We start from the raw sequence: 22500 nt of genomic DNA on the forward strand, positions 1-22500 counted from the left end.
CAGTAGGAACAGCTATCTACACTATCTACAATGGGAACGGCTATCTACACTGTCTACAGTAGGAACAGTTATATACACTGTCTACAATGGGAACAGCTATCTACATTGTCTACAGTAGGAACAGCTATCTACATTGTCTACAGTAGGAACAGCTATCCACATTGTCTACAGTAGGAACAGCTATCTACACTGTCTACAATGGGAACAGCTATCTACACTGTCTACAATGGGAACAGCTATCTACACTGTCTACGACAGGAACAGCTGTCTACATTGTCTACAGTAGAAACAGCTATCTACACTGTCTACAATGGGAACAGCTATCTACACTGTCTACGACAGGAACAGCTATCTACATTGTCTACAGTAGAAACAGCTATCTACACTGTCTACAGTAGGAACAGTTACATACACTGTCTACAATGGGAACAGCTATCTACACTGTCTACAATAGGAACAGCTATCTGCATTGTCTACAGTAGGAACAGCTATCTACACTGTCTACAATAGGAACAGCTATCTACACTGTCTACAGTAGGAACAGTTACATACACTGTCTACAATGGAAACAGCTATCTACACTATCTACCGTACGAACAGCTATCTACACTGTCTACAGTAGGAACAGTTATCTACACTGTCTACATGGGGAACACCTATCTACACTGTCTACAATGGGAACGGTTGTCTACACTGTGTACAGTAGGAACAGTTATGTACACTGTCTACAGTAGGAACAGCTACCTACACTGTCTACAATGGGAACAGATATCTAAACTGTCTATAATTGGAAACTGATCACCAAATGCAATGTCCCTTACAGGCCACCATAACTAAATACGTGACCTAGTAATGTCAAAATTTGATGAACCAACTAGTGAATTATCCGTAAAACGTTTACACTATGTTCCTGCTATAGAGTTAGACTACAACAATATAGAATTTAAAAAAAGAGTACTAAGGGCTTGATGGTCGTTTCTCTTCCACGATCCGAGTGCCTTTCCACAACTGACGATTTTTTATTCTAAATTGACTTTTGATCAGTAACAAAGATGTCTAAATAACAAACAATACAAACGATAGCAAACACAAAGCAAAAAATACAAAGGTAAGCTTTCTATCGATAAACAAATAAAATAACAGCTCCTGTTGTACAGAGTAAACACATTAGCTCTTAGTAAAGACAGTGTACACAGCTGTTTCCATTCTACACATGTAAAGAGAGCTGTTCCCATAATACTACTGTACACAGTGTAGACAGCTGTTCCTACGGTAGACAGTGTAAATAGCTGTTCCTACTATAGACAATGTAGATAGCTGTTCCTACTGTAGACAGTGTAAATAGCTGTTCCTACTATAGACAATGTAGATAGCTGTTCCTACTGTAGACAGTGTAAATAGCTGTTCCTACTATAGACAATGTAGATAGCTGTTCCTACGGTAGACAGTGTAAATAGCTGTTCCTACTATAGACAATGTAGATAGCTGTTCCTACTGTAGACAGTGTAAATAGCTGTTCCTACTATAGACAATGTAGATAGCTAATCCTATTACTGTAGACAGTGTAGATAGCTGTTCCCATTGTATATAATGTAGATAGCTGTTCCCATTGTAGACAGTGTAGATAGCTGTTCCTACTGTAGACATGGTAGATAGCTGTTCCCATTGTAGATAATGTAGATAGCTGTTCCCATTGTAGACAGTGTAGATAGCTGTTCCTACTGTAGACAATGTAGATAGCTGTTCCCACTGTAGACAGTGTAGATAGCTGTTCCTACTGTAGACAGTGTAGATAGCTGTTCCTATTGTAGACAATCTAGATAGCTGTTCCCATTGTAGACAGTGGAGATAGCTGTTCCTACTGTAGACAATGTAGATAGCTGTTTCTATTGTAAACAGTGTAGATAGCTGTTCCTACTGTAGACACTGTAGATAGCTGTTTCCATTGTAGACAGTGTATATAACTGACGATTGTATACTGTGTAGATAACTCTTCCTACTGTAGACATTGTAGATAGCTGTTCCTATTGTAGACAGTCTAGATAGCTGTTCCCATTGTAGACAGTGTAGATAGCTGTTCCTACTGTAGACAGTGTAGATAACTGTTCCTACTGTAGACACTGTAGATAGCTGTTCCTATTTTAGACAGTGTAGATAGCTGTTCCTACTGTAGACAGTGTAGATAACTGTTCCTATTGTAGACACTGAAGAGAGCTGTTCCCATTGTAGACAGTGTAGATAGTTGTACCTACTGTAGACACTGAAGAGAGCTGTTCCCATTGTAGACAGTGTAGATACCTGTACCCACTGTAGACAATGTAGATAGCTGTTCCCACTGTAGACACTGTAGATAACTGTTCCCATTGTAGACAGTGTAGATAGCTGTTCCTATTGTAGACACTGAAGAGAGCTGTTCCCATTGTAGACAGTGTAGATAGTTGTACCTAGTGTACACAATCTAGATAGCTGTTCCTACTGTAGACACTGTAGATAGCTGTTCCCATTGTAGACAGTGTAGATAGCTGTACCTACTGTAGACAATGTAGATAGCTGTTCCCACTGTAGATAGCTGTTCCCATTGTAGACAGTGTAGATAGCTGTTCCTATTGTAGACACTGAAGAGAGCTGTTCCCAGTGTAGACAGTGTACCTAGCTGTTCCTACTGTAGACGATGTAGATAGCTGTTCCTACTGTAGACAGTGTAGATAGCTGTTCCCATTGTAGACAGTGTAGATAGCTGTTCCCACTGTAGACAATGTAGATAGCTGTTCCTACTGTAGACACTGTAGATAGCTGTTCCCATTGTAGACAGTGAAGATAGCTGTACCTACTGTAGACAATGTAGATAGCTGTTCCTACTGTAGACACTGTAGATAGCTGTTCCCATTGTAGACAGTGTAGATAGCTGTTCCTATTCTAGACACTGAAGAGAGCTGTTCCCAGTGTAGACAGTGTAGGTAGCTGTTCCTACTGTAGACGATGTAGATAGCTGTTCCTACTGTAGACAGTGTAGATAGCTGTTCCCATTGTAGACAATGTAGATAGCTGTTCCCACTGTAGACAATGTAGATAGCTGTTCCTACTGTAGACACTGTAGATAGCCTTCCCATTGTAGACAGTGTAGATAGCTGTTCCTAATGTAGACACTGTAGATAGCTGTTCCCATTGTAGACAGTGTAGATAGCTGTTCCTATTGTAGACACTGAAGAGAGCTGTTCCCATTGTAGACAGTGTAGGTAGCTGTTCCTACTGTAGACGATGTAGATAGCTGTTCCTACTGTAGACAGTGTAGATAGCTGTTCCCATTGTAGACAGTGTAGATAGCTGTTCCCACTGTAGACAATGTAGATAGCTGTTCCTATTGTAGACACTGTAGATAGCTGTTCCCATTCTGGACAGTGTAGATAGCTGTACCTACTGTAGACACTGTAGATAGCTGTTCCCATTGTAGACAGTGTAGATAGCTGTACCTTCTGTAGACACTGTAGATAGCTGTTCCCATTGTAGACAGTGTAGATAGCTGTTCCTACTGTAGACACTGTAGATAGCTGTTCCCATTGTAGACAGTGTAGATAGCTGTTCCTATTGTATACACTGTAGATAGCTGTTCCCATTGTAGACAGTGTAGATAGCTGTACCTACTGTAGACAGTGTAGATAGCTGTTCCCATTGTAGACAGTGTAGATAGCTGTACCTACTGTAGACAATGTAGATAGCTGTTCCTACTGTAGACAGTGTAGATAGCTGTTCCCATTGTAGACAGTGTAGATAGCTGTACCTACTGTAGACACTGTAGATAGCTGTTCCCATTGTAGACAGTGTAGATAGCTGTACCTACTGTAGACAATGTAGATAGCTGTTCCTACTGTAGACACTGTAGATAGCTGTTCCCATTGTAGACAGTGTAGATAGCTGTTCCTATTGTAGACACTATATATGGGCATACATGACTGTTAAAGACTAACGTATGACTCTAATTTGCATATATTCGTGATAGCGTATCATGAAATTACGACCCGAATTTCGATGTTCAACTGACAGCCCATAATATCCTAATCCCATATTTGGAAATCACATCTTGGACCCAGTCTTCACGCAATAAATTGCTTCGATTCAGCTACAGGAATGCAATTTACAAGGAAGTTGGGGTCAATTGCCTTTGTGATAAAGTTAGGCGCCCGTTCGGGCTCCTCGTACAAAACTTTGGTCGCCCACGCGCGCAACCAGGGCGCCCCAGGCGACCGGGCGCCCGTTAGGCAGCAGCCTTGAATTGTACCTTCTTGTATCGGGCGGCAGCAAGAAGCGCCTAGCTTATTCTTTCTTCCAGATCTCGGCAAGATTTGCTCCGCGTTAATCAGGATCCTTTACTGCAAGGAATATTCGGCATGTTCTCTGAGATCAGTTACTCAAGTGGACGGCACTCGTTCATTTTTTATGTTTGTGTTTAGTTTCCGCAGGGAATCGTTGAAGAAGAGGAGATGGTCAGGATTTTTGTGGAATTTCAGCGAGTGGAGTCCGCGATTAAAGGTTGATGACGTTTCTCTAAAATCAACACTTTCAAACTGCAAACAGAATTAATTAAAGTTACAAAGCATGGCTATTACACTTTAAACCTGCAAAGAAAATTAATCAAAACCGAAATCATTGCAACTGCTTCATCTTTGAGAAATTTGGCTTTGATGTCATTATCGCGGTTTGCTACAAGAACCGCTGCTGCAAATACGAACTTTTTACTTTGGCCAATCACAACTGATGCTGACAATCAAATAAGCCAATCATAAGGCAGTGCAAATGCTTTCAAACCGCGCAAAGCGCTGGAAAGTGCGAGCGGGCAAGGCTTAGTTGGTCAGGGTTTGGGATACATGTATTATGTTCAATTAAAAGCTTCCAAGAAGGTAGACGCTAAAGACGTTCAAAATGCAATCAACGTTGATAACGTCAATGAGTAATTTAAACGCTTCTGTTTTATTTGCAGCTCTCGTTGATCTTAATGGCAGATTTTTTGGTGGCCGGACAGTCAGAGGTGCATTTTACAACTTGGATAAATTCAGGAGACTCGATCTCATGTCTGATCTCACTTAAATGTGCGGTTACCATCATTTGCTGACTAAGAAAGAAAGAAAGAACATGCAGAGGAGACTCGTTTACACTTGAAGGCATTTGGGTGTATGGAATTCTACTTTGCATTTCCCATTTTTGTCGAAAATCTAAATCATTATTTGACAAGGCCTTTTTCGTGTTGTTTTGTGTTGTGTGATATGGAGCTTAGGCTTGTTGGATGTGATGAACATTTTTTCATGCTGGTACATTGTCACAAGTCATAATTATAAGGAGATCAAAGTGCGGCCTAACAACAAGCCCAGCCAACTCACATCTGTTGGTTCCTCGTGCCATTCCGTCAGAATAATTGCATGACTTCTGTCAAATGTGGTTCAGCAACGAAAACTGTAGCATGACTACAAACCTTCCAGGAAGAGTAATTAGAAGTAACTGTAGTGGAACCTAAATTTGCTAACTTGTTACAAGCTATGATCGTTTAAGTTTGTAATGAAGGAAGTCACGAATCCTTGTTTTATTTAAATTTGTGTTGCTGGTCTCTGTCCCTATGTACCTCTTTTTTTTTTCTTGGTGTCTCGTCCGCTCGCGGGCTTTATTTAATGTTTATGTTATAGGAATGGTGAAGAGAGCAGGGTGAACCTTTTTTTTGTGCGTTCTTTTATGTCGGCGGCAATTCTAGTAAAAAATTTGAAAGACAAAAGGAACACATTGGGGCGTATCCGACAAAGGTTGATTCAGGAAGGCAGGGTGTGTGAGGTGTAGTGGTTTTCACGTTACATTATCACTGCCCGGTGGATCTCGTATTAGCTCTCTTTAGCATATACTAAAACAGTGGATATTGTTGGAGGCGTGCTCTGACTGGGTACTCAAATTCCGAATATCCTTTGTTAGTATATTCTAAAACAGTGGATAGCGTTGAATGCGCGCGATGATTAGCTACTCATATTCCGGATATCCCCTTTGCTATTCACCAACAAGCAATTTGCGGCCGAAAATGTTGTAATCTCAGGAATAAATGAGTTAAAATCAACTTTTTGTGCTGTGTTATCTGACTGTTTAGTATATACCAAAACAACTATTCACCTTAGGGTCGGTGGCTAGTGGTGGATATTTACCTTGTTGCTTGGCAACTCAGTAAATATCCACCACTAGCCATCTCCACTTTCGTGAATAGTTTTTAAATATTCTTCCGCCAGCATTCCCCATGGTTAATAGGGTGGCTAACCCTAACCCCCCCCCCCCCTCCCCCCAATTTTGGCTCTTTTTTCTATTTGCCTGCTTTTTATTGTATTTTTATTTTTTCTGGAACAGATCCTGTTCACATGACTTGATCATTTTTAGTTAATGCTTATCACGTACAGGGCAAAATTACTGAATTCTGATTGGCTGAGACGGAGGGCATATTTTCTTAATCACATGGGCACTTTTGGTAATCAAGAGGGCATGATTACTTGATCCTGATTGGTTAACAGTTGCTTATCCAGGGCAAGCGAGCTTAGGAGCAGAATCTTCCTCCAGTTTCTGACTCTGATTAAACTGTTTTTTTCCACATGAAAATATTAATTAAATTACACTTTATTTCTGTTGACAGCATCTATTTATTTAATTGAACTTTAACCGAATGAAAACAAGTTGATCGCCATTTATCGTGGCATTGAACAGGCTTTCCTCGATAATTTTGCCCTTTATGTGATAACCATGTAATTGCAATGTGCCCTTATGCAATTAAGGGTTAATTTCACTTGTATTTCCAATGTTTTGAAAATAGCCTTAATAGGCCTTTTGCAACAAACGATCACATGGTACAAAATCCGCCATGCTGAAGGGCAAGCTCATTATTATTCCCCCACTGGGACATTAAAACAAAGCCAAGTCATTGAAGCTTGACTGGTTCAGGTCTCTTTGTTTTAATGTCCCAGTGGGGGAATAATAATGAGCTTGCCCTCCAGCATGGCGGGTTTTGTACCACATGATCATGCCGATACCACATGACTGAAGTCACAAATCCTTGTTCGATCACATGGTACAAAATCCGCCATGCTGAAGGGCAAGCTCATTATTATTCCGCCACTGGGACATTAAAACAAAGGCAAGTCATTGAAGCTTGACTGGTTCAGGTCTCTTTGTTTTAATGTCCCATTGGGGAAATAATAATGAGTTTGCCCTCCAGCATGGCGGATTTTGTACCATGTGATCGTTTGTTGCAAAAGGCCTATTGCCCTCGGGCCCATGCAATTACATATACAAAACATAAACAAAGTCAAAATGGCAGCCAAAACTATCTGGCCCCTGTTGCTTTAAGGGTGGATAGTGCTATCCGCTGAATAAATCACTCTCAACTGGATAACTCAATTGACTTTGCCAGTGTTTATTCGCTGGATAGTAATTTATCCGGTGGATAGTGTTATCCGCCTTTTGAACAACCGAGGCCTGGACTTTTGTCAGAGTATATAATTCGATTCTTTCAATTCACCCCCCCCCCCCCCCCCCCTTAAAATATTCCTAGATCCACCACTGCACTTTTCATAAGCAAGAAAGTAGCTGGGTATTCTATAATTTAGCTAGAAACTTAACGCAAAGTAGAAGACAATCTGGCAAGATGATTTGAGGATAAGAAGGTTCACATTATTACGATTAATGAGCAAAATTGAGTTGTTTCAAATGTCATCAGTACCACTGAATCACATGCACTTGGGGATATAAATACTAGTAACTACTACAGAGATAAAGGATTTCCTCTGGTACAGTACATCTACCAAATTTGTATTTTATTGTTTAATTACATGGTATGTTCCATTTCTATACTATAACAATGCAATCAGTTTTTTTTTTCTCCTGTTAATAATCAAGTCCTAACACGTCTATAATAGCAAGTCAAGTACGGGAAATCGGATGATTTCCATGTGAAAGTGTCCCCAGAATACAGTGCTTACTCTCTCACAGCAGATAAAGGACAAAAAAAAAAAACAATTTCCAAATTTGAAAACTTAGAAATTTTTTGTTACAAACCACAGTAAAAATAAATTCCTTAAATCCCTTTCATTCCTAAACACAAACTAGATCAACCAACCTACCATAATTTTTAACTTTAAAAATTCTGAATGTCACTTTCGCAAAGATTATAATGATATTTTAGCAAAAGAACTTGAAGACATTCTTAATGCTGTTCATTTGGGAATGAAAGGTTTTAAGGAGATCCATGCTCCGAAGACATACAACAGGCTACATTTTGTCACTGCCAAGGGCTCTGATCATCTTTAATATCTCTCTGACCAATGAAAATGCCATTTGATACTAAAAGTTGATGCACCTCTCACATAAGGCAGTTGATTCATTTTTGACTTAGTGCAAGATATTTAACAGCAACGCTAATAGGTGGAGTCTATCTAGCAAGAACAATCGTTCTGTTTCTGTTTGCTGTCTGCTGAGAGTTTTATTTGGTCCGGGAAATCATTGTATAACTCAACCTCTGTCTCCTGGGCCAGGGCGTTTTTAGCAATGGTCTGGAACGCCTGTTCCACATTAATCGCTTCCTTGGCACTTGTCTCAAAGTATGGAATGTCATTCTTTGAGTGACACCATGCTTGCGCTCGTTTGGCTGAGACCTACAAACAGAAAATCAGATAATACTTGAACCAGTTCAAATGGTTGATTCTGACTCCACTAACATGAACAATCAAAGTGAAATAGAATGGCAATAATTATTACCAGCAAAAAGCTAAAATAGCCACTGAGATCAGAATTGACCAAAACTGAGTCTCCTAGAGTTCCAAGGTCTCCAAAGGGAGACAAAGAAGAGATACCAAAGCTAAGAAAGAACTTGAAAGATCAAGGGGCAACTATATATATGCTTATTTCCAACAGAGATAGAACACAACTACTATTTAAAGAAAAGGCAAGGCACAGTTACAATCTCAGGAACTACAAAATTTCTGACTCGCACATGGTCTAAGAAAGGGGAACTGTTTCTCCTGTCGCATTTCTTTTGTGGCTTTGGGCCTTTATCGGTGGCGTCAATACTAACTGGAACCCTTCAAAACTGACAAGACAGCTTCAGAGGCTATGAACAGAAGTCCAAGTCCGGCTCTGAATCAAACAAGACAGACAATGTAACAAACCTCCTCAGCTTTTTTGTGTTACTTTATCTGATGTATTAACTATCACGTAAAAGAAGCTCACCGCTCTGTTTTCCAAATCAATCTTATTTCCTAAAACAACAAAAGGGAAATTCTCTGGGTCTCGTGGACTTGCTTGGATAAGGAACTCATCTCTCCAGCTGTCTAATGTCTTGAATGTACTGGGCTGTGTTACATCAAATACCAACACACAGCAGTCAGCTCCCCGATAAAATGCTACACCCAAACTTTGAAATCTCTCTTGTCCTGCTGTGTCCCATATCTGGCAAAAGAAGGAAAATTGTTTGTACAGGGTGCTGCTAAATTATTCATGATGCCAAAATTAGCAACAAAATTTAATTAAAATATTTTGTGTTTAAACTTGTACACAGAAGTTAACTCTAGACACCTTAAATTTGGAGCACAATTCCATTCTCAATTGCTTTACTGACTAAAGTAACATCTAAAAGGGGCCACTGGGAGTAAAAAGGGTTAATTAATGGAGACTTGAGTGAACCTAGCTGTTTTTAATTAATGAGAATTGATCCAAAAAACCAACTAGAAAAGGAATTCATAATTATTTCACCTGCATAGTTACAAGCCTGTCATCGACCATCACTTCTTTTGTCAAAAAATCTGCTCCAATTGTCGCTTTGTATTGGTTACTAAATTTTTTGTTCACATATTGGTTCATGAGTGATGTTTTCCCAACCCTGAAATAGAAGAACAAGTAGTTAATTAGTTTAAAACAGAGACATAAGACTGCACCCTAGCCCCACTACTGAGGTCTTGGGCTCCTTAAAACTGGGGCAGTGGAGGGTGGGTGTTAATTGCTTTGAAGTGATCTTGATAAAATCAGAAATACAACAGTATGAATAACCTTTATCTAACAATCCCATGTGTTACAAAGTAATGCTTCTGCACATTTTAAAAGCCAGTTTTTGTCAAAGTTGAGTATTGGTGAGTTCTTATCAGGTCAATGGGGGGACTTACATTGAAGGATAATTTCTGTCCTCAGCATGTCCAATAGGTTTGGAAGCAAGATTTTTCACATGTACATACCCAGGACAGCAAACCTGTACATGTATCGTAACACTAAGCACCATACTTTTATTAATCTGATTGAGGGTGCAGCTACAGTATGCCCTAAGTATAAACTGCATGGTATTGGGTAAAAAGAACATGAAGCTGCATTGATTTTCAAGATTAATTCACATTGTAGTGGATCATTTCTTTTATGAAAAGTGGTGGCTCCCAAAGAAGCCATCATTCTTGTCCACGTCTAATCCTGATTCTTGCCCTTGAGAAAATCTTTTAAGTGATACAATTTTGCTTTTTTGGAACTACTCAATAGGTCACTTTACAGTTGAATGCTCTATGACCTAGCCTATGAAAGGCTGCGATGCTGCCGGTGACCTTGTATTGACACAGACCTCACTGCTTTTATCATGTAAATTGTATTGTTGTAATTCTAATTAGTCTACATTAACATTAGAAAAGTGCAGAGGTTTGTATCAAAACAGGGTCACGGGCAGCGTCACTTCCATTCTTAGGCCAGGTAACTTAGCTACAACTGGTTTATTGCAACTGCAACAGGATCTTCACTTCTCAACTGCAGCCAGTGTAACTCCAACAAGGATGTTTCCCCCACGTGCAAGAAAAAACCATGCCAACGAGGATATTTTCAAATCCTTGTTTCTCGCTGATCAATGGTTTCCTCAATTCTCTTTATACATAATTTTATGGTATTCATGCACAGCTATGATAAACATTTTTTTTCCAAGAAGTATGTTCGCCCTCAGCTTAGTTTGCAAAGTTGTTTGGTTACTACATATACTGATTTTCTTTTGATATGCCTATATAGAAAGATTTTGGCATTATCCAGTGTCAAGTTCCGGTTTCAGTGGTTTCGGGTACATTTAACTTCAGTGCCTGTATCTTCATATGCGGTTCCTGCTTAACTCCTTCCTCCCGATAACCCACTACAATTTCCCTTGAAGGTTCAAGTTAAGAGGAGTTGACCGTAGTGCTTTCCCTGTAGTCTGATCTTGTCCATGTACATAAGCTGTACTCGTACATGTGCTTCAAACCATAGATCATGACTGTCACCAAAACTTAGTAGAGAACTGATGCAATTTTCTCATCAAGTTAAAGTGGGTGGAAGATGATTTTAAAGGCAGTTGAAGCATTCAAATGCAGCCCGCTGTAGCCTATTTGGCTAGTGGTTAGTTCCTAGTCAATCCTGGGTAGTTCCAGACCTTTGTACGAACTAACTGCCATTATTTTGGCAGCTTGTTTTTAGTTGCAATATTGTCTGTTTGCACCAACAAAGTACTTTAATTTCCCAGGAATCTCTAAGAACTAACTATTTGCAAAAGAGGCTGGTGTTTTTGTTATCAAGGGAGCCCCTTCTTTTCTTCTTCCAAACAATAATTCACTCCTTTTGACGTTATTTAAGATTCTATTACATTCATATAAACCAAATAGTATAAATTTTCAGAGCCCATTTTGACAAGATTGTATGTTCAACTTACCCACTGTCACCCAAGATAATCACTTTCAGAAGAACCTTCTTTCTTGAGGCCATACTTATTAGCAACACCTACATAACAACAGCAAAAAAACACTGCTATTAATCACTTATTCACATGCTGCTTTTACAACACATCATTCTTTAAAAAAAAGGAATCTGTTTACTCATGGAACACCTTAAGAGCGCTTAGGACCTCGTTCAACACGTGGATATGTGTCTGTGCATTCCGGATTCAATTCGAATTTGGTAGTGTTGGTTCTAGAGGAGAGAGGAAAACCGGAGTACCCCGAGAAAAACATCTCAGAGCAAGGAGAGAACCAACAACAAACTCAACCCACACATGACGCCGGGACCAGGAATCGAACCCAGGCCACATTGGTGGGAGGCGAGTGCTCTCACCACTGCTCCACCCCTACCCCCCAAGTCTAGTCAAGTCAAGCCTATCTTAAGTTTAGCCTATCCTAAACTTGCCCTTTGGCATTTTGCAGGCTCATGGTAAAACATGTACACGGAAGACTGACCTTTTCCTTCAAATTTTGGACAAAAGCTAAATGAGATGCAACATTGTATCTACCCTAAATTTGTCCATGGTTTAACCCATTCACACATCCCCAAATCAGCAAGTAAAATCGTCTGGCGTTAGCCAGAGTAAAATCCATAAATCTTACTCTCAGGTGGGGAAGGGGTAATCAAAATTGTGACTCTGCTAGCATGACACTGGTAGCCATTTATACAGCAGGGTGGAGAGAGACAGTATGGGGAAAAGCTTCTTGCCTAAAGGAACAACAAGTTGTCAGAGCATTGTAGGTCTCGAAGAAGCAACCCTGGGATTCAATATTGGGCATGCTGACGACAACGTCACCGCACCTTCAAGAATGAGATAGAGGAAGCTTTTCACAGTCCAAGTGAAAATCTGATATGTCTATAAAAGGGCAGCATGGTTTTACATTGGTTCGTACATGACAAGCAGGTTATTCCAGCAAAATTTTATGACAGTAAAATGACACTGAAAAGAAATTAGGCTCCTTTATATCCCTTGATGAATTTTTTTAATATGTGGATAGCTACTGCCCTAAACCGTTTTTACACAGCTGCTAGTGTTACTACGAATCACAATGTTCAGCAGCCCCTAAAGCAATAATCATTCAATGTTGCAGTAAATACGCTTCATTGACCTCAAAGTCTTGGAGATGTTAATCAACTAAAGATTGTATGTCGGTTTTCAGTTTGCATTCAAAAGCCGGCTGTTTAAGCAATTTCAATTTTTGAAAGACAGGTCAAATTATGACATTCGTGTACTTTACCATACTTACACATCAATTCTGAGTTAAGACTTGTACAACTAATTAAGCTACCACATTGAATCCAAAAATAACTTATAATTAATACCGAATTACAGCTTGGTCGTCCCTTGGACTCGCCAAATACTGACGAGAATCTAGTGTTTAAAATTGCTAAATGGAATGATCACACGACCTGACTGACATTTGAAAACGGAAAGCTAGTTTATTATATCGTTTCAATTCACTGATGAAATTTCGGTGATTTTGGCCTCTTACTTAAATGAAATAAACGACATCAGCTAACTTCATAAGCCATAAGGAGCGCTTAACGAGTCGTTCTTCTTTAAATCAGCAAATAGCCCGAGCTGTGAGTTAAGGAAAGTACACCAAACCGCTTAAATTTAGGCAACGGTGCTTTAACTTGATCAAGTACCCGAAACCTGAGATTTTTCACGGGATCTTTGACAAAAGCAGGGAGTTCTGCATCGCATCTAATATAGTAAACCCAAAATAGAATAACTGCTTTAGCCAAATGCGAGACACAAGCCCCTGTACTTACCGATTTCAGCCAAAAAATAAACTGCAAGTTGTTGCGACACAAACTTCACGTAATAATATGGAGGAACCCAAATTCACCAAGGTCTCGTGATTTCACCAGGTTATATTTCATTCTACGTCATCCATTCTCAAAACGAGGTTTTCAATATGGCGCCCAAGGCGATAAGAAAGTCAAGTCCATCGAAGAGCAAATTTGGTGTTCTTAGCGCGTTTTTCATGGACTTTTACAGAAATCCTGAAAAATGGTGAGCATATTTTTATGTCAGAGGTTCAATATTTTGCAGTGGAACCGTAAAGTTACCGATTTGATGCAACACTTGCTGAATGTGTTTTTGCCGGTAGAGAACGTTATGGCGTGATCTGCATGAGACAAGCTCTTTCTCGCGCTGGCATGCATGCCGCAATTATGTAATTATTCATTCCTTACTAATTGCGTAAACCGGACACTTCTTGTCCATGGACTTTAAAGCTGTCGCGCCTTTTCTGGAAATTGCTCTCGATACCCGGCACTTAATTTGCATATATATAAGCTTAACTTACATAGTCTTATGCATCGTTCTTCAGAGGATGCCGCTACTTCACATTACGTCACCGCCGCTATGTTGGTGGATGAAAAGAAAAGATCTCTTACGCGCTCCTTTTGTTCATCCACCAGCAAATGTACATTACATCATTGTTATCTGTGTCTCTAGAGACTGGTTGCAAACCACCAAAAGATGGTTTTCACGTGACGTCACAGCAGCCATATTGGTGTACTAGAACAATAGACATCCTCTCCGTTGGAGACTGAACTAAAAAAAAATATTTTCTATTGTTTTGTACACCAAAATGGCCGTCAAGTCACGTGAGTGAAAACCATCTATAGCGTTTGTAGTTGCATGCCACATTCTACGAAGGATGCTGCCACAAGAACACAATCCAGTGAGAATGTATTGTAGAATCGCTTGGAACAAGGCATATGCTAACCATATATACTATTCACTTTGCAAATGTATATGCCTGAGTAATTACACGTCTTACTCCATCAGAGCTCTCAAGTCTCACGCATTGAGTGTGAGTCTCACACATTTTGATGCAATCTCACACTCTCACTCTGACACAAGCATGTCTCACGCATTGGCACTCTTCTGGTCGGTTTTAACCTGTCAGAAGTGACCATGAATTCAGAGTTCGTTCCTTTACTGGCACCGAACTTTAGCCAATGTTCAGTCTGTTTATGTGCGACCAATTGTCTCGTTTCTTCAGGACTGTCACCCGTTAATAAATGAATTATAGGCCGATATGTTAGCTCAGGCTGACCATAATAGCATGGGCTCTCTTAGCAAGCAGCATGCAAAAATCAGAATGGCAGACTCAACGATGCATTTCCAGGGATTTGAGAAGTGCAAATTTCAAAAATTTCCAGGGGAGCATGCAACCAGAGCCCCATAGAATTTTTGGTGTCTCTGGCACAACAAGCACAGGACACTTGAGCCTTTGGTTCAATCCCCAGCAAGCATCTCACTCTTTGGAAACTTTAAGACTTGAGAACTCTGTTCCATATAGTCCAGATTTTTTGAAAGGTCACAAGTTCAGGAGGGTGACAGGGCTTGCGGGATGTATAAAATAAAACAAAGTAGAAAAAGGCTGAAAAGGCGATGCGACTGATGTGTTTATTTGCAAGTTTCAGAAAGCAAGCCTCACTCTATTCAGTTGCAAATAAAACTGCAGGAGAACTTTTAAAATAATAGTGTGATTCATTTAGAACCAGTGTGAAAAAGAATTAGAAGTCAAGTAATACACCATTCTCTCATCCACATCAAACAATGAATAGGAGTTGCACCCGTCATGTGTAAATGCCAGGTACATCGCCATAAAATGTGTTGTGCAAATGCGGACATTATTCCCGTCCTTTTCTTTTCTGTACCTGGGAATGAAGGCTACATGAGATGGTTTAAGAGCTCTGGACATTAATCGTTTTCTTTCCAAATTGGCCAACTGTCTGAATTATTTTTCTAGCCATGTCTTGGTAATGAGTGGTATGCTGTAAATGACCCTTGGTCAATTTTCTAACAAAGGTTAACCCATTGACTCCTGGAAGTGAGACTTGAACAGATTTTACTTTGTGTAATGCCAGATGATTTTACTCGTCAGCTGGGGGAATTCTAGGGCACCTGAGGGGTTAACCACGCACTGGTGGCTAAGTTGGTTGAGCACCGGGCTGTCACGCGGGAGGTCGTGAGTTCAACTCCCGCCGGACCAACACTCAGGGTCTTTAAATAACTGAGGAGAAAGTGCTGCCTTTGTAATTACATCTGCAAATGGTTAGACTCTCTAGTCTTCTCGGATAAGGACGATAAGCCGGAGGTCCCGTCTCGCAGCCCTTTAATGTTCATAATCCTGTTGGACGTAAAAGAACCCGCACACTTGTCACAAAGAGTAGGGCATGTAGTTCCCGGTGTTGTGGTCTGTCTTCTATGGTGTATCATGGTTTGGAGGGTAAATGAAGATATATGATATGATGATATGAATGGAGGGGACATTTTTTTGACTGCTCAACTTGTTGACTCCTCAAACACCCTAGGATGCCCCCAGTTGACAAGTAAGAGTGTCTGGTCATTAGGCAGAGTAAAATCTGTCAAGTCTCACTCAAAGGGTCATTGGGTTAATAAAAAGTATTTATTTCATTTGCACAGGCAATTTGTGAAACACACCACAATATTTATTCTTGCTGTCTTTGCCGCACGTGAATACTCAGACATTGATCTCATGGCTCCTCCTCCTGCTCCTTGAATGGTAAATTGTGTTACTGTTATATTAAAATATTGTTTTACACATTTAAGGTAAAGGTAAAGTCCACTATGAGCCTAGAAGGCCCACCAGGCTGGCACTTATCTGCGGTTTCTGTAGCATGAAGCGACTAGGAGTATTTCTACTCCCCCCTGGATGGAATGCTAGTCCATCGCAGGGTTAACCCCAGCATTTTCGCCAGTACCCATTTATACACCTGGGTGGTGAGAGGCACCGTGAGAGTAAAGTGTCTTGCCCAAGAACACAACACAATGTCCCCGGCCAGGACCCGAACCCGGACTACTCGATCCGGAGTCGAGCACACTGACCATGAGGCCACCGCGCCTCCCACCCACATGTACCAACTGCTAAATCAGTACTGTATTTGTTACTCAATATTTTGCTCAATGTTGACTGTGGTCCAGTTTGTTTGGTTAACAAAGCACCAGACTACTGTGGGGGAGGTAGTGGGTTCATACCCCAGACAGAGACTAAATTTGTCCAAAAAATCCAAAGTCTGAAAAGCCCCTACGTGGAGTGGTCAATAGACTCTTAGGGGTCCCGGTCTCCCTTGGCTGTTTCTCTCATTTAGGTAACAAAACATGATTGACTCAAAAAGCATGCAGCTTGACTAACATAGAAGGGATTGCTAGCAGTCCATACAACACAATTCAACAGGCAAGCAGTGTGTATCAGTTTAAGAGCACATAAGCTTCTGATACAGACACATAGACATATTATTTGAAAGATTCGTTGTTATCAAATAGTTTGTGTAATAAATTATGTAAATTAGGGCTTGTGATGTCAGTCTTTGAAGGGGCCAAAGTTCATTTTGTGTTTTGTCAGGGAAAATTATTGTTTCCTAAGTTTTTTCGTAGATCAACTTATGTTAGCATATCTTCTCTGCTTTCCTTTCAGGTTGACCGTTTAAACTGTGGCTCTGTTTGTTCAAATAGTATCCTGGTAAAAGAGTGCCAGGTTAATTCACCACTCCAAGACAAGCTGCTGAATGTTAGACAACTTTATGTTCTTGAGGATTCTAAGATCATATTTCTGATGACAGATTAAAGCCCCAACAAAGAAACTAAGAGAGAATCCACCAGAAGTTCGAGTAACAAGTGGACAAAAACCTAGTACCAAGATTATATACATCGTATTGCAAACTTCTGTAGGACTGTTTTAAATTAAATATCTTCTCAAAAAAAAAATCATTTCTAGCAACACCAAACGTCAAAAACAACTGTTGAACTTCGTAAGAACCTGGTGAAATGAAACTGACGATGAAATTTTTCCTGTGTTTGCACAATTTCTCTGAACTTTGAAATTTAATTTTTCTCTTTCCCATGGGAAATTGTTTTCAATGTTATTTCAGGTAATTATTTATATCTTTAGCTTAAAGAAAATGTAAAAAAGGACTGTAAAATACTTTAAATTATTCTGGTACCAGATTTTTATCCACTAAAAACTGAAATTGCTCCATTTTCTATCGGATTTTGTCTTAATCTTTTTTCTTTAATATGATGCCCTTTTAGCCACCACCAATGTGTTTTTCAAACAAGATGTTGGATATTATTGTTTAGCAAGTGCTTAAAGCAATACTTGCTCGGCATTAACTTAACAATGTTGTAGTGTTTGCAAAAAGCAATAAGTTTGTCATTGTAGTTATGAATGAATGAAATAAAGTTGTGGAAGTGGTTTTGAAACCTATGGCTTGTAAGTTTAACTGTACCAGCTTGCCGAGTGTATAAAGGAGGGGGCAAGTGTGCAGTGAGGTTGTGGTTTCAAAACCTTGGCCGGACAAAAAATCAGGGTCTTGAAGAAAAATCTCCCTTTTTATTCCCTCAACATTTGCCTCAGCTTCATGGTTGGTGAAGTGTGGTGACAAGAGACTACAATATTATTGTGGTCTCATGTCACCACACTTCACTCAAATGCATTTTGTTTTCTTTTGTTCAAAATGGCTCCGTCTAAGCTGTGAATGCGCAGTTCAGGGAGAGAAGCAAGCATGTCCACAAATCTGTGGGCTTCTCAGGGAAATTTTTGTTTACATGTACTTTTCTCTTCAAACTAACTTGCACCTGTTTGCACACTCAATTTGAGCTAAGGGCAAACCTTCTAGTCTTGTCTCATTTAAACCCAAAATATTTTCACTTGGAATCAATAAACTGATAAACTATAAAAGACAAATTTATTCCCAAGAACTACCTATATCATTTCAGATTCCTACCTACTCTATAATACTGTAAATAAAATTTATAAAAATATAATGATTCCAATTTAATATGTGATGAAAAGCTCTGATATGAAAATTTATTTAATCAGTGATGTAATATGTATGTAGCCTTGTTTCTTTTTCTTTTAATTAAGATCTATAATTTCAGATTTTATACTTAAAAAATTTTTCTATGACTTCATGATCAAAAATAGGAAACAGGAAATAGGTCCTTTTCGTTGTTCTGTATTATAAGTAACAGTTGTCAGCTGGCTGCTTAAACAGTTCAGTTTCTTAGAATTCTAAATTAACTTGCTGAGGTAGTACATTTTGCTCTAAGACCCCCAAAAATGCTTTAATATGTTGCTTACATTAAGAGTATCAGCTTCTCTTATTTATGTTTCATTTTAAAATGTTTTGAGAATCCTGTCTTCTTGCAGTCTGTCATTCCTATACTTCCTTTTGACCTTAACAGAAGGCAGTGGTTGATTCTTTCAAAGTAACAGGCACGCAAAAGCTGGACCAAGAGGGAGAGGGGCCAAGGGGATAATGAGAGAGCCATCTGATCCTGTCTCCTTGCCCCTCCCCTCTGACAGTTTCTCATTTGCCATTGTCCCAGCTTTCACATGTCCATTTCTTCTCACAAATGTATCCAAAATTCATTGACCTGCTTTGCAGGTAAACTTTCTTTGTAAGAAATAATTTTTTGGGACACAGTTTTGTTATGCCTGGTTGATTCCTCCTAAGCATATATACTTAAGTTCAAGGTAATCCTCAATGCCATATTTAGAACCCTCTCGTCCTAAACCTGATTGCTTCCAGCCACCAAAAGGTGCTATTTCTGAGGAAATGGCACCTTCATTGACACCAACCATACCAACTTCCATCGCTTCTCCTACCCGCCAGATTTGGCCAATATCTTTTGAGTAAAAGTATCCTGCAAGCAAAAAAATTACGTCAGTAGTAATTTTTATCTTGTTTTGTGATAATTTCATATCATGGTTTGGTAGACATTACCTTCTGTGAATGTAGTGATAAACGAAATGAATCATAATTATATTGAACTGCCGATATGAAATCAAGTGAAGCTATGATCCTTGCAGTCATGAATGAAATTTTAGCAGTTGCGTAGAGAAGCCTGAAAAATTCAGGACTTCAACAGGGTTTGAACCAGTGACCTTGTGATGATAGAGCATCATCACACTGGCATCTTGAGTTCATGGGTTCAAACTCTGTTGAAGTTCAAACCCTGTTGAAGTCCTGAATTTTTCAGGCTTCTCTTCACAATTGCTAAAATTGCGTTCATAACTGCAAGGATAATCGCTTCACTTGATAACCTTCTGTATATTGCTGCAGTACAACTGATCTTACAGCGTCTTATGAAGTGTGTGGAATGTTGTGTTCCTGTATTTTGGAGGTTGCAACGCTCGTATGAAGAACATTTGTGGCAATACTGTGCCTGAATGAGTTTTGGAATGTTTTTCTTGTCTAAGCACCAAGCCCCATTTGTTCAAAGGCCAGATAACTTTATCTGGTGGATAAGTCACCATTCAACAGTTACAATCGCTGCAAAGATTTAAGTATTTTGCTTCGTAACTGTGAATGTTCATACGTACTCTAGTCTAAGCACATCTAATTAAAGGTGAGTTCAAATACCTTGTCAATGTTTCACACAAAGTATACTTGTGACTTATCCACTGGATAAAGTTATCCAGCGTTTGAACAACTGGTGCCAGAGCAATAATATCAGTGAGCAGGCTACTGCTTTCTGAATATAGGACAGTTTGGTTTTTCATTAATAATATATTACTGCCGTTAAAGGTTGACCCATTCACCCCTAAAGCAACCCAAATTGAAGAGTAAAATCATCTGGTGTTGTAAAGAGTAAAATGATGTAAACCTCACCCTCAGGAGTTAACAGATTAAGAGTGCAGGATGAGGAGAATATTCTAACAGCAACTAGATAAGGAATCAAGCTCCTTAGTCACATGCAAGAATGATGATGACTCATAATGAAGCCGGCTAGTATTTTTTACAGGTCACAAGTCAGTTTTACCAATGCAGAAAGTATCCATAAAAGTTATAAAGCTATATTCGTAAAAGATAACCTTTATTAGGCCTAAAAACTTTTGTTTAGGCCTAAATTAGGCATATATGGTCAGCCTTTATGCATGTTTAAGATACTTTCTGTATTTGGTAAAACAATGACCCGTGACCTGTGACATGTAAAAAATACCTGCTGTAATGAAGCAGAGAGACAAAGTACCTGCCAATCCAGCAGAAGTGTCATTAGCTACTGTCACTGCCTCATCTTCGGTCTTAAATCTGTAAAACAACCAAATATGTGTTTAACTGAGCATTCCACCTTCAGTAAACCTGGGTCAAATCACCAGGGATTAAATTGATGATGACTGAATGAGTCTAAAAGAGACCAAATCAACTAGTGCAATTTTTTTGCTTTTCCAAGGGCTGGAGGGAGATGGCAAAGAGAAACCGGAATCTCTGTCATGTACAAGAGGACCAGTGTGTCACCCAGCAGGTCACTCGCATTACTGCACCCCTTAATTCCCTCTATTAAAAAACAAAATTTGAATTAACAAACTTTCAAAACAGATTTCACAATAAAAGTTAACGTTAAAAAACAACGACGTTTCGACCGTTCGACGGCCATTTTCATGTTGAAAAGTAAAATATATACAATCGATTATAAAAATGCTAATGAGATACTGACTAAAACTCTAAATATGTACATAGAAACAATACAAGAAAATTTTAGCATGAATGATTTTAAAAAACGCTAAGGTGATAGAAATAATATAAAAAGCGAAATAATTAAGTAAGTAGCTTCGCGCGGATCGATTTGGTTTAAGTTTACGAATAAAAAGCATTTCAAAAATCAAGCAGTCGAGTTTGCTCTGACATAATTCTTCAAAATCTCGAAATTGCTTCCGATGGTCTCCAGATCCTTTCTGTACTCATCCTTTACGTGATAGCCAATTGTTGAGTGCTTATGTTCCTCCACACGTTGATGTAGGTTGTGTTGTATTGTTTCTATGTATATATTTAGAGTTTTAGTCAGTATCTCATTAGCATTTTTATAATCGATTGTATATATTTAAGCACATACAAACATTTTTCTTTTCAACTGGAAAATGACCATCGAACGGTCGAAACGTCGTGGTTTTTTAACGTTAACTTTTATCGTAAAAAACTAAAACAAAAAATTAACCTGTGTGGTGTGGACCAGATAGTTTTGGCATTTGACATCATTAATTTTACCAAGATGACAAAAGGCACAAAATATAATTGTGACAGTTAAAACTTGCCTTATCAGAGGAGCAACAGGTCCAAAGGTTTCTTGCTTGCAGATAATCATGTCACAGGTGACTTCTGTTAGGATTGTTGGTTGATAGAAATTGCCTCCCAGTTCATGCCGCTGACCTCCTCGCAGACAAATGGCACCTTTTGACACAGCATCTTTAACATGACTTTCGACCTAACAATTAAATCAGTGTTGTTCCTCGTGCATTAATTAAGACAAAAAGTACTGATAATAGCAGTTATTTTTGTTTTATCACAAATAAAACTAAAATGTCTGGAATTCCATAGAATTAGTCAGATAATATTACATCAGGTCACCAACTGAGGCTATGGCTCGAAAACTTTTAAGTTAAAGTTACGTCAAGCAGATGATCGAATCTCCATATTCTTGACTGCCAACAGATGAAGCCCTTTTTAACTATAGATGTATCAGGTGTTCTTTTTTTCCTTCTCCCTGCCCCACCCCACAAAGAAATTACTTGATTCTTAGCATTCATTATCTCTGATAATCTAGGTGCTTGGAAGTGAGTGAAAGAGCAACTGAATGCTCTACCCCTTGAGCTACATGAACTCTTGCAGAACCATGCACGTATCTTACCAGTGTTATGAACTGGTCGTAAGTTCCAATCCTGTTTGGGACTCTGACTTTCC

The 22500-nt window shown here is 39.3% G+C and overlaps 3 protein-coding genes and 1 long non-coding RNA gene across 5 annotated transcripts in view; 2 read left to right on the forward strand and 2 right to left on the reverse strand.

The window, feature by feature from the left end:
- The window catches only part of LOC138056597 (splicing factor 45-like), a 17956-nt gene extending 11868 nt beyond the window's left edge, over positions 1-6088 (forward strand). For both annotated transcript variants that reach the window (XM_068902434.1, XM_068902435.1), the window contains exons 12-13: positions 4449-4527; positions 4976-6088. In XM_068902434.1, coding sequence (XP_068758535.1) covers positions 4449-4527; positions 4976-5082 — 186 coding nt within the window. In that variant the 3' untranslated portion in view covers positions 5083-6088. The remainder of the gene's footprint in view (positions 1-4448; positions 4528-4975) is intronic.
- A 1712-nt stretch (positions 6089-7800) lies between these two features.
- Positions 7801-13639, reverse strand: LOC138056599 (ras-related protein Rab-7a). Its single transcript, XM_068902437.1, has 5 exons — positions 13549-13639; positions 11708-11775; positions 9760-9886; positions 9238-9456; positions 7801-8663 (listed from the first exon to the last, which is right to left on the reverse strand). Exons 2-5 carry the CDS (start codon positions 11758-11760, stop codon positions 8445-8447), a joined length of 618 nt encoding a protein of 205 aa, XP_068758538.1. The 5' UTR covers positions 11761-11775; positions 13549-13639; the 3' UTR covers positions 7801-8444.
- A 32-nt stretch (positions 13640-13671) lies between these two features.
- LOC138056600 (uncharacterized) lies at positions 13672-18019 on the forward strand. Its single transcript, XR_011133486.1, has 3 exons — positions 13672-13792; positions 16223-16322; positions 17235-18019. It is a non-coding gene; the product is annotated as an uncharacterized lncRNA (long non-coding RNA).
- A 466-nt stretch (positions 18020-18485) lies between these two features.
- The window catches only part of LOC138056595 (succinate-semialdehyde dehydrogenase, mitochondrial-like), a 10310-nt gene continuing 6295 nt past the window's right edge, over positions 18486-22500 (reverse strand). The window contains exons 7-9 of the mRNA XM_068902433.1: positions 21855-22024; positions 20795-20853; positions 18486-19465 (exon numbers count right to left, since the gene is read on the reverse strand). Of these exons, the coding sequence (XP_068758534.1) occupies positions 19251-19465; positions 20795-20853; positions 21855-22024 (444 nt within the window). The 3' untranslated portion in view covers positions 18486-19250. The remainder of the gene's footprint in view (positions 19466-20794; positions 20854-21854; positions 22025-22500) is intronic.

This window comes from Montipora capricornis, chromosome 7 (assembly GCF_036669925.1).
Source record: "Montipora capricornis isolate CH-2021 chromosome 7, ASM3666992v2, whole genome shotgun sequence".
Classification (NCBI taxonomy): Eukaryota; Metazoa; Cnidaria; class Anthozoa; order Scleractinia; family Acroporidae; genus Montipora; species Montipora capricornis.

Coding starts and splice junctions, on each gene's coding strand:
- LOC138056599 (XM_068902437.1), bottom strand. CDS start 11,760: ATGGCCTCAAGAAAGAAGGTTCTTCTGAAAGTGATTATCTTGGGTGAC. Junction 9,887..11,707: donor ATTATCTTGGGTGACAGTGG/GTAAGTTGAACA, acceptor CTTCTATTTCAG/GGTTGGGAAAACATCACTCA. Junction 9,457..9,759: donor ACAGGCTTGTAACTATGCAG/GTGAAATAATTA, acceptor TTCTTTTGCCAG/ATATGGGACACAGCAGGACA.